This window comes from Rhinolophus hipposideros, assembly GCF_964194185.1.
Source record: "Rhinolophus hipposideros genome assembly, chromosome: 14".
Taxonomy (NCBI): Eukaryota; Metazoa; Chordata; class Mammalia; order Chiroptera; family Rhinolophidae; genus Rhinolophus; species Rhinolophus hipposideros.
Window position 1 is genome coordinate 20813126 of NC_138060.1, and position 12849 is coordinate 20825974.

Here is a 12849-nt window from a genome sequence, read left to right on the forward strand (position 1 = left end):
GTGTGGGTTAGATCTAGGGTCAAAGGCTCTCATGGAGGCCTCTGTCCCTTCCTAGCTCTTTGTGTTTGCTTTAACTTGGCTTTATCTTGCCACTTAACAACGGCATGATCCTTAGATGGTCCTTTACACTTACAATCCCAGAGACGGATCCTTTCTGTCCCATTGTTCACATAGCAGATTTCTGGAGGTCTGATTGGCCCTGCTCAGGTTGCATCACTGGCCTGTTGGCTCAGTCACTGTAAGCAGTGATATGGGAGATGTGGCACTGTGATTGACACAGTCTCCCTCATTACACAGGAGGCTGGTGAGGTCTCAGAGCTTTTGCACCAGTGGTCCCCTTTGCCTGGAAATGCTTTACCCCAAAATCTGTATGACTGTCTCCTTTTTATTGTTAAGATCTTGGGTTAACAAAGCAACCTCTCCTAACACCCAATTTAAAGTCATTCCCCAGTGACTCTATTATTCAGGGTTCAAGTTCAGTAGGTACAACAAAAACCAAAATAATAGCTTAAGATGGAATATTTCTGAGCAGTCCAGAGCTATGTCAGCTACATGATGTAGGAGTTCATGGCTCCTGCCTTATTCTGTCATCCTGCACACATCTCAGCTTTCATCTCGTGATCAAAGATGCTGGGTTCAGTTCCCACCATTAGGTCCTCTTTTCAGCCAGCAGGAAGAAGGGCAAGTGGAAGGTATGACCCTTCTTTACAAAGGCACGACCCAAAAGTTGCATACATCATTTCTATGCACAGGCCCTCGTCTGAACTTAGTCATATGGCCACACCTAGTTGTGTAAGCAAGGCTGGAAAATAGAGTCTAGTGGGGCAGCTAAAACACAGATTCAATTATTAAGGAAGATGGAGAGAATGGATATTGGGGCAAATGGCCATCCCTATCACATGGAGTTTCTTGTAATCACAGAACTGGTCAGAATAGCAAAGTAAATAGGTCCTTAGAGATGGGAGAGAGATCCAGAGAGGGGACTTTTCCAAATTCACACAAGCCAGGGGCAGACCAATCCTGGGATTCAGGCCTAACTCCAAGCCCAGTGCTCAAAACTGGGAAAGGGATTGCAAAGCGGTAGGGGTAAGAGGTTGCTTTTAGAGGGACTTTTGCTTCTTATGTATTAACTTCAAATTTACTTTTAAATTCATGTATGATACATAGCTAACAAGGATATATCCATGTGTTATTTGTGTAAATAAAAATAAACAAAAATGTTATTAAAAAAAGGAATCGAGTACAGGAAACTTTTACACTAGGAGTTTCCTTATTCCTGGTTTTGAATACAATTAGTAATTTTTTTTTTTTTGGTTTTATTCAATTCCTTTATATACATCTGTTGAACTCTATTATATGCCAGACTCAAGGTTAAGCTTAGGAGGAATCAGAGAGAAATAAAACAGTCCCTCCCTTGGAGAGGACCATTCATGAGGAGATGGGATGTAAATATATCAGCCCCACCTATTTTGCAAAGAAGAGCAATGGGAATGTAAAGGTTGTCCAGAAGAAAGCTGGATGCATTTTTCCTGGGGAGATCATGGGAAGGTCTCCCAGAGCAGCTGCTATTGTTAAGATAGATGTGGTAAAGAGTACCAGAAATCCACGGAAGTTCAGTGCTAGTTGGCAGTGCCTTTTGTGAGCGAGGTAAGCAGTCAGGTCTCAGAAATGAATCAGATATTGTCCCTGTTCACAAGGAGTCCATGCTTATTTTCAAGCTGGGGGTTTGTATCTTGTCTGTGCAGTCACAGGAAAAGGCCATCAGAACAGGCTGCTCTTGGCACCCTCCCTTTCCACTCCCTCCTGTAGCCTGTTCAGGGAGAGTGAGTACGTCTAAACACCAAGAATTCCTATAGGGGTCACAGGACAGGAGAAGGGCTACCTCTCTCCCTTCTCCGCCCCCTCCCCCCGGAGTCTCTGTGCCTTATCACCAGGGCCTTTGGCTTTGCGGTCCATGGTAGAAGTCAGGGGACAGGAAAGTGGGCCCTTGGTCCTGTAGTGGGTGACAGCGATGTGGTACTCCTCATTGCCACTCCTCCCTCTTGCCTTCTGAGCAGACATCACTAAAGTGTTCCAAGTACCCTTCCTTGCTGAGGTCAGATGAGGCTTTATTGTCCTTCTTAACACTGTGCTCTGTACCACTAATAATGGATCATGAATTGGCAGGTAGGTGGAAATATTTTGGCTTTTCTTGTCCTAGAATTTTGAAAAAGGGTTAAACAATGTGCTCATCTCATAAACTGTGAGATTCCCCTCCATCCCTTCACGCTTTCACCCCCCCACCCCCACCCCCAGTTTAGGAGAGTGGAAAAGCAGATGGGCTTAAGAGAGGATCCTCTTTTAGGAAGAAACATATTGGGTGGTGTGTTCCCAGTGCTTTTTCTCTCAGGAACCCACATAGTCAGAGTGATGGGATATCACTCCTGCTGATGTAGGGGAAGAGTAACAGGCATTAGGGAAAATCAGCCAAGTCAAGTAGCTTACATATAGGAAACATGGTTTTAAGGGCCAAAAATATGTGTTTAAAAGTCCTTGCATGCAATTCTAAAATTTGAATTTTTCCCTTTCCACACACAACTTTTTCAAGTTCCCAAGTCCGATCTCAAGTCTCACATGCGCAGGACTCCTTCTCTTGACACTTTTTCCTCCTGGGATCATTCCCGCCTCTCTCCCATTGTGGTCTTGTTCAAAAACAATCATCTGTACCAAATCACATATCGTCCTGGGGCTTGGAAATATTTTCCATTTCCAGGAAGAATCTGCTTATCTCCTGAGGCAGAGGAGCCATTCCCCTCTCTGGAGCGGTCTCATTGTTGGTTTAAGACTAACGATGGTAAGAATTTGTACTGTGAAGAAAGGAGAAATGGAGAGGACACAAACATGCTATTTTAGTTACCTAAGACAGAGATTTCCCAAAGGTGTACTGGGAGGAACTATGTTCATATATAACAAGGAGAAAAGCGGTTTCATGGCCAGAAGAGTATGAAAAGAGCTGAGTTAGGCAAAATTTACTATTAGTAGAATTAAGAAGGCAAAGTTAGTCATTGCTACCATCTATTGTGTACTTACCAGGCACTTTGCTAAGCACTTTACCCACATCACTTCATTGAATGTCGTCAACAATTTTATGAGGGAGGGATTATTTCATTTTCATTTTGTAGATGAGAAAATGGAGGCTCAGAGAGGTTATGTAACCTGCTTGAAATTCATAGCTAATAAATGGGGAAGCTAAGAATCAAACTGAAATCTTATCTGAGCCTAGTGGCAAGCTCTAATCACAAGATTTTTAAAAAAAACTTTAGAATCTCTCAAAGCTTTTAATGTTTTTATGTGCATTTGGAATCTCTAAGAGAAAGGTAGAATAGACAGCATTTTCCAAGCATATTTTCAGAAACCATTTTTTTCCCGTTAAATTACCTTTTGAGACTAGTGTTCTGGGGAATATATCTTGGGGTAAGTAGAACTCAGGTTTTATTATATATACAGTTTTATCTTTATTAACAAGCTTTTATAATCACTGTGTCATTTAATTCTCATAACCTTGGCACAAGGTACATTAGGTATTATTATAGCCATTACATGGGGAGATTTAGATATATCAAAATCAAGTAACTTTCTGAAGTTTAACATTAAATCATGGAAGACTAGAAATAGGAATATAGTCAATTAATGGAGATCTAAGAGAATATAAAGTAAATTCTCAGCACTTTTATTACTGGTTATCAGGATATGATGAATATTAATTGTATTTTGATAATAATAATCAACCTTCACTAACTTAAAAATGAACTTGGATATATGTTAAATATTTCCTCTTTCTACAATTCTGCCATGCTCTTGACACATAGTTATGATAGGGAAGGGAAAGGAACCATTAGTAGAATGGAAATGAACTGTAGAGTTTGGCAGTTAGGATAGGGTGAAAGAATGGAAGGAATAGACCAGTGAAAAGTATGGACTATATTTTTAAGAAAACAGTTCAGTGAAACTTCAAATGCGTATATGTCCAAACTAAGCCATAGTCCCATACTTATACAATAGGTAAATGCTTCTTTAATCTGGTTGTTTGAGGAAGAAACATCAGTCTTTCCTTCATTGAACATTTGATGATGAGCCACGAACAGATTTCTCAGGTGATAAATCATCACTATAATTGATGGTCTTAAAAGAGTTTTTTCCCCATTAGCATTGGTTTCATCATAAGCCTTTGTCCAGGTGATAGCTTATTAACTGAGTGAACTGCCTTAATCTCTTGCTCACTGACAAGATACACATTGTCCATTGACAATTGTTAAATCATGGTACTTTTAAAAAAATTATTAAGTAACACGTTTATTGGCATTGATACAGAGTCTTACACAAGTCTCTTTTTAAGAAAAAAATTGCAAGGTATTCAAGTTAGGATTTTTAGATAATCTTTCTACATTTAAGATGGTATTTTGTTCACCATATTCATCTCTATGGATTTTTTTTTTCACCTGTGTGCACACTGACATCCTCTTCATTGTTGCTAATGTCCTTATATCTACCTGTATTTAACACTGCCATTTTCTTATTACCCAAGGTACGTAAGCATAACTAGTGTATCGTGGTGAAAACTCAGCATTTTTTCAATGACAGCTGCTTTTCAGTTTATAATTTTTATTTGGTGAGCAAAGTGGTGTGTTATCTTCTTGATGTTCATGGAATCCTTCAAATCTTCACATGCAATCTCAGTTAAACCTTCATTTTTGAAATCTGTGCTAAGCATTACTGTGGTTAATCAACATTGTTCCAACATTAACAACTACGTAAATGGCATCCTCAAGACTGAACTCTTTAAGGAAATCTGGAAACCCTTAGTTTCTTGTGCAATTATAGGAAGCATGGAATTTTTCAAAAAGTATTTGTGTTTATTCTTCACGGACCATAAAATCCCTTGGTCCTGGGGCTTTGTTATAGATATCGCATTGTGGGGAAATAAACACCAACAACTTTATTTTTCACAAGAAGTTTGTGAGAGAGACATGAAGAAATACAGTTTTCTTCCAGTCTGACTTATGCCTCTGGTACAAAGCATTTTTGAACCTGTCAGAAAAATTTTCTCTGAAAACTTTCTAAGTTTTTCTTTTAACAGCATTATTTAGCTATAATTCATATGCCATACAAAGCCAATTTCAATTGTTCAATAGTTTTTAGTGTATTCACAGAATTGGGCAACCATCACCATTGCCTAATCCAGAACATTTTTGTTATCTCCAAATGAAACCATGTACCCGTTAACAGTTACTCTCCCTCTCGCCTGGCTCCTGGTTCCTCTTCTACTATCTGTCTCTATAGATTTGCCTATTCGGAATATTTCTTCTCAGTGGGATCATGTAACATGTGGCATTCTGTGACTGTCTTCTTTCTCTTAGCATAATGTTTTCAGATTACACCCACGTTCTAGCATTTTGGATGTTGGCTGTTTTCAGTTATTGCCATGTTTTTTCTTACTGCTGTCTGAGCCATGGGCATATGCACACAGAGTGACTGTGTTGGCATTCTTAGACCTCTTTGTGCTCTCTATTGTCAATATTTTTCTAAGAACACAGTGCCATTCAGAGCTGTTCTGCACTGTAAGTTGGTTCAGGGCTAAGGTTTTCATCAGATACTATCTTTGCAAATTTGTAAATAAAACTCTCATAACCAGCAGAACCTTTTTTAACCTTTGATTTCAGCTATTTTATACTACGAGGGTACATGTTACTTTTCTGCAGCTGATATTCTGAATGTTCACACTTAATGTTCAGTTCTTGAAAGTATATTCTAGTATGCTTCAAAGCTAAAAAACCAGTTAATGGAGTATATCGTCTCTTTGGCAAACAAAAAATCCATTCAACACACTGTTAAGATGTTTATTTTTCAAGCTTTGCAGTGTTTTCCCATTTATCATTAGTGCTTGGTCATCATTATCACTTAAAACTCCCACAACTTTATTGGGATGCAATTGTTAGGAAAGTTACATAGGTTTTTCTGTATTATTGGTTATGATGTTTCTTGTTCTTCTCACTGTTACCCTTTGGTGTATATTTAGTTCTTGCTGATATTTTCATTGTGTAATTAAAACAAAAGTTAGAAAATAGCAAAGAACAGCAGAGATACTTATGACTGGCAGGGTCACTGATACACAACTGACACATCAGTTCAAGTTGGGTTTTTGCCATCAATGACTCTGGTGCTAAATTTAAGGGAAAAATTTTTTTCATTTTTAAACTTTTTTTTTCAGTTTTTTCTTTTAGTTATATTGAGGTACAATTGACAAATAAATTATATTACATGAGTATTTAAAATGTACAGTGTAGCAATTTGATAGTTCACATTCTGAAATTACCACAGTCAAGTTAACACATCCATCATCTCACACAGTTGCTATATTTGTGTGTGTGTGTAAAAAACACTTAAATCTACTCTTAGCAAATTTCAATTAAATAAGACAGTATTATTAATTATAATAACCACACTATATATTAGATCCCCAAAATTTACTCATCTTTTTTCCCCCAAGTTTGACTTTTATTTATTTATTTACTTATTTATTTTTTATTAGTTTCAGGTATACAAAACAATGTAATAATTAGACATTTATCATTTATGCCACTCAGAAATGATAACTCCTCCCCCAATCCATTACCCTTCTGATATCGTATACAGCTGTTATAATTCCACTGACTCTATTCCCTATGCTATACACCACATCCTGTGACTATATATATACGGAGGGTGCCAAAAAGTGTACAAATTTTAAGAAAGAAAACTGTATTATAATTGTAATACTCAACATATACTGATAATAAAAGATGAGTACAAGTCACATTTGACTTCTGCAATTACAAGAGGCGCTCACGGTTACCATCAGCTTCCAGACACTTCTGATTACAGCAAACTACTGCTTGAGCAACGTTGACCAAAGTGTCCACTTGCATACATTTTTTTGGCACCCCCAGTATATTTAATTATAGTTGACATTCAATATTATTCAGCTTCAGCTTCAGGTGTACAGCGCAATGGTCAGACTTCCACACCGTCCACGAAGTGGTCTCCCTAATAGGACAAGACCCATCTGACCCGCTACAAAATCTTTACAACCTTATAGGAGAGATTGGGGAATAGAATCAAAACTTATTCATCTTATAACTGAACATTGGTATTGTTTGACCAACATCTACCCATTTTCCCCAATCCCCAGCCCCTGGCAACCACTGTTGTACTTTCTGGTTCTATGAGTTCAACTTTTTTAGATTCCATATATAAATGAGATCATGCAGTATGTCTTTCTGTGTACGGCTTATTTCACTGAGCATAATGTTCACAAGGTTCACCCGTGTTGTCATAATTGGTAGGAATTTCTTCTTTTAATGGCTAAGTAATATCCTTTCTGATACATATAAAAAATACAATATAAATGTATATAAATACAATATGTATTCATGATATATATAAATATAATGTATATAATATATATATAAATAGGATATATATGTAGATATATAAATATGATATATATTATATATGTAAGTACAATATATATCACGTTTTCTTTATCCATTTATGTATCAACAGACAGGTTGTTTCTATATGTTGGTTGTTGTGAATAGTGCTGCATTGAACATGGGGGGTGCAGATATCTCTGAGATTCCAATTTCTTTTCCTTCGGAATAATACAAAATTGCTGGATCATATGGTAGTTCTATTTTTTATTTCTGGGGAACCTTCATACTATTTTTTATGTTGGCTGCACCAATTTACATTTCCACCAACAGTACACAAGGGGTTCCCTATTCTTAACACCCCTGCCAATCATTATCTCTTGTCTTTTTAATAGCCATTTTGACAAGTGTGAGGTAATATTTCACTGTGGTTTCTTTTTCCATTTTTTTAAAGTGAATGATGGTTTTATTGGCAAAATTATTACATAGAGGTAGTATATGGAGTTATTTCAGATGACAGATTTAATTGTTTTCCTTACAACTAAAAGCTTCCATGACCACACTAAAACTTCAGTGCAGAGTATCTATCTACATGTGGAGCTTTAGTCTCAGGCCTGGAGCAGCTGTGAAATGGAAGTTACCACACCATTCTAGTCCTTGGATATTAGTATATTGTCCTTTACCTTCCACCCTATTTTCATTGAAATTTCCAGTGTACTTTGCCCCAGTTGGGAATGTACAAGTCCCCAGTCCATGAAACATATTGTCCTTAAAGTGCCCTTCATACACTGCTCCTGAAAAATGCTTGAGTCTTCCAAAACCATTCATCTTGTCATCTTTCCAGCTTCCTGTGTAGACAATCCCATTAGGAGTGGTATGGATACCTATTCCATTTCTCTCAAAAATTCCAGAAGATGTTCTTGTACAATCACCATCATACTTGTCTCCATTTGGAAATATAAAGTTTATTTTATACTCCTCTGCAGTTGACAGAGAGTTGCCCGAGACATTTTATTTTATTTTATTTTATTTTTATTTTTTTTATTAAATTTATTGGGGTGACAATTGTTAGTAAATTTACATAGATTTCAGGTGTACAATTCTGTATTATATCATCTATAAATCCCATTGTGTGTTCACCACCCAGAGTCAATTCTCCTTCCATCACCATATATTTGGTCCCCCTTACCCCCATCACCCACCCCCTCACCCCCTTACCCTCTGGTAACCACTAAATTATTGTCTGTGTCTATGAGTTTTTCTTTCTCATTAGTTTGTCTTGTTCCTTTGTTGTTTTTGGTTTATATACCACATATCAGTGAAATCATAGGGTTCTCTGCTTTTTCTGTCTGACTTATTTCACTTAGCATTATACTCTCAAGATCCATCCATGTTGTCACAAATGCTCCTATATCATCTTTCCTTAACGCCGAATGGTATTCCATTGTGTATATGTACCACAACTTCTTTATCCATTCATCTATCGAAGGAGATTTTGGTTGTTTCCATGTCTTGGCCACCGTAAACAAAGCTGCAATGAACATTGGAGTACACGTGTTTCTATAGAGAAATGCTTTCAGATTTTTTGGGTAGATACCCAGGAGAGTGATTGCTGGGTCATATGGTAATTCTATTCGTAATTTCTTGAGGAACCTCCACACTGCCTTCCATAGCGGCTGCACCAGTCTGCATTCCCACCAACAGTGTATGAGGGTTCCTTTTTCTCCACAGCCTCTCCAACACTTGTTACTATTTGTCTTGTTGATGAAAGCCATTCTGACTGGGGTGAGGTGATATCTCATTGTGGTTTTCATTTGCATTTCTCTGATGATTAGCGACGTTGAGCATTTTTTCATATGTCTATTTGCCATTTGTATATCCTCTTTGGAGAAATGAGGAGACATTTTCTTGACTCTGCTATTCCTCCCGAGTCACCAGCTCTGTGGCCCGGAGGGAACCAAGCACTATCACAGCGCCCAGCACGACTAGGTTGTTCGGGAGACCAGGCACCTTTCACCCGGAAGCCTCTTTTTCCATTTTTATAAACCTGTTTTTATTAGTTTCTGGTGGACAAAACAATGCAATAGTTAAACATTTTTCATTTATATCCCTCACACAGTGACAACCCTCCTCACCCCATCCACTACCCCTCTGACATCGCACACAGCCATTACATTTCCACTGTCTCTATTCCTAATACTGTACTCTGCTTCTTGTAAGTATATACATACATATATATATATATATATATATATATATATATATATATACATATTTATATGTATATATATGTAAAATTGTAGTTGGCATTCATTATTGTTCAGCTTCAGCTTCAGGTGTACAGAGCAGTGATCAGGCATCTACATCATCCCTGAGGAGGTCTCCCTAATGAGACAAGTGTCCATCGGATACCCTACAAAATCTGTACAACAGTATTGATTACATTCCCCAAATTGATTTTCATATCCCTGTGGCAATCTTGTGGTTATTGACGGTGCTTTCTAATCCCCTCACCTTCCCCCTTATCCCCACCCACCCTCCCATCTAGCAACCCTCAGTTTTTCTATGTCTCTGAGACTGTTTCTGATTAGTTCATTCATTTATTCTTTTCTTTAGATTCCACATATGAGATTATATATTATTTGTCTTTCTCTGTCTGACTTATTTCACTTAGCATAATGTTCTCTAGGTCCATCCATGTTGTAGTAAATGGTAAGATTTCTTTCTTCTTTATGGCTGCATAATACTCCATTGTATAAATGTACCACAGTTTCTTGATTTGCATTTCCCTTATGATTAGTTATGTTGAGCACCTTTTCATTTACCTATTGGCCATTTGTAGTTGTCTTTGGAAAAATATCTATTTAAGTCCTTACTTCATTTTAAAAATTAGGTTGTGTTTTGCTACTGAGTTGTTTGAGTTCCTTACATATTTTGGATACTAACCTCATATCAGATATATGGTTTACAAATATTTTTCCCATTCTGTAGGTTGCCTTTGCATTTTGTTCATTGTTTTCTTTGCTATGTAGAAGTCATTTCAGTTTTTAAAACTTTTCAGTTTTCAGGATTAAGAATTAGGGATTATGGTCCGTATTTCCTGAGTTTAATGCTCCTTGTTTGTGCTCCCATAGTCCTTTGCATCCACGTTTATCATGGCTTTTGGCACATTGACTTGAAGCTATATGTTCACAGATTTCGTGTTTCTATAATAGACTATGAGAAACCATGTCTCAACCAGTTTTCCCAGTGCCTACTAATTAGAGTGCTCTCAGTAAATGTTTTTTTTTTTTTGAGTTAATGAATAAATACATCCTTCAGGTGATTAGGATGTCTAGGAGAGCGGGAGTGACTGGTGTGGGCTAGAGCAGCTGGGGAAAACTGAGTGTCAGAATCAGGCTGTGTGTTGATAGCAAGGTTTCTCGATTTCTGCACTGTTGACATTTTGGGCCACACGGTTCTGTGCTGTGGGAACCGTCCTGTGCAGTGCAGGGTGTTTAGCAGCACCCTTGGCCTCTGTTCACTGGGTGCCAGTTGCATCCTTCCTTTACTGCCCACGTGAATCTAAAATATCTCCAGATATTGCCACGTGTTCCTGGGGAGAGATATCATTACCAGTTGAGAACTGCTAGTGTACACAATCTTGGGCTAGAGAGTTGCACACACCTGGGTTGAAATATTATTCTGTCTTTTATGAGCTGGGCAAGTCAACCTATAAGAGCCTCCACTTTTTCGTTTATAAAGTGGGGATAATAACAGTACATATTTCCTAATGTGATTGTGAAGGTTACATTGAGAATATGTAAAACTTCTGGTAGATAGTGAGATCTCAGTAAATATAGCTTTGAAGATATCAGTACGTAGTATCTGGATACACACAACACCCAGGTGTAGGGTGATCTACAGTCATATCTACTTCTCTTCATGTGTCTGTGTGTCCCTGTGCTTCTGGGTCTCTGTCTCTATTCCTATTTCTCTCTTATCATTTCTCTGTCTCTGTTTCTGTCTGTCTATCTCTTTGTCTATCTCTTTTTGTATCTCTTTTTGTATCTCTCTACCTCTACATCTCTCTGTCTTTGTGTATCTCTGTCAGTGTGTCTCTGTATCTTTGTCTCTGTGTCTGTCTCTGTCTCTGTTTTTCTCCATCTCTATTCCTCTCTCCATCTCTTTCCTTCTCTGACTCTGTCTCTATCTCCGTGTCTTTCTGTCTCTCTCTAGCTCTGTGTCTCTATGTCTCTCTCTTTTCTGAGTCTCCATGTCTCTCTATCTCTGTCACAAGAATATGGGAGAGTCTACCCATATAAGTAGAGACAACAAGCAGTGCACTCTAACTGATGTAGGCAGAGCCAGAGCACAGAGCTTTGCCTGCCTAGAGGTATACGAGGGACAGAAGTCCTGTTAGAGTAGAAAATTGTAACTGAAATTTCTGCACTTGATTTAATAAGGCTTTGGGAAATATTTAATTTTCCAGAGATCAAGATAATAATAATGCAGGAGATTTTGTAGTTGGAAGAGATTGGGGTTATGGGGATGAATCAGGATGTAGTTGTAGTTATTTAGACATGAGGTGATGAAGGTTGGATTCCGAATGGTGCAGTTGGAATACTTAACCCAAGAAATACTTGAAGGAAGTAAGGGTAGAACTTTGTAACTGGCAGGGTAGGTTATGTGATAGAATTGAAAGAGTATGGGCTTTCGAATCAGACAAATCAGCGTTAAATGGTTGATTCTGCCAAACTGAGCTGTAGTTTGTCTCTAAAGTGGTGATGATAATGCCATCTTGAGGGACAGTTGTGACGGTTTGAGACATGTGAAGATTAGCAGGAAATATTAGGTACTCAATAAAAGGCAGCTAGATTTATAGGAATCAAAGGAAGGAGATCAGAGTTGAGTTGTCCTGGAGTGTGAAGGAATAGCATAGATGCTGAGTACAAGCAATCTGATTTTATGTGGAGCAGCCCAATTTAAATCTGGTTGTAAGGATAAGTAAATTTTCTAAAGCAAGGGAGGCTTCCAGCAAATCAGCCTCACATTTTATAGCACTGCTGGGTATCCATGCACCCCAAACCAGGTCATTTATACTTTTTATGAGCCTAGATAGATTTGGAACACTTCAGTTTGCACTTGAATACAAATCCACCCCCTCTAAGAAGTGCCATGAAATACAACTGAAGAAATCTCTGATATTGTTTATGCTATGGCTGGGATGTGGAATATGACGAATGAGAGTAATAGCTAGTAACCAATATTAGATCATAATGACAAGGAAATTCATTGTTGGGAACTTTCCTATAGAGAACAGATAGTACTATCAATCCATTCTCTCAGTCAGAAAGTTACTTTTTGAGAAATTATCCTTTCCACCTCTACTTTGCCTTTTCATGGCACTGTGGTTTGATTT

The 12849-nt window shown here is 37.9% G+C and overlaps 1 protein-coding gene across 1 annotated transcript; it reads right to left on the minus strand.

Moving 5' to 3' along the window:
* Positions 1–8036: 8036 nt before the first annotated feature.
* Positions 8037–8398, minus strand: LOC308507494 (MORN repeat-containing protein 2-like; the record flags this gene model as incomplete). The annotated part of the gene is made up of 1 exon (XM_081072495.1): positions 8037–8398. The coding sequence occupies exon 1, from the start codon at positions 8274–8276 to the stop codon at positions 8037–8039; it is 240 nt and encodes a 79-aa protein (XP_080928621.1). The 5' UTR covers positions 8277–8398.
* Positions 8399–12849: the final 4451 nt, after the last annotated feature.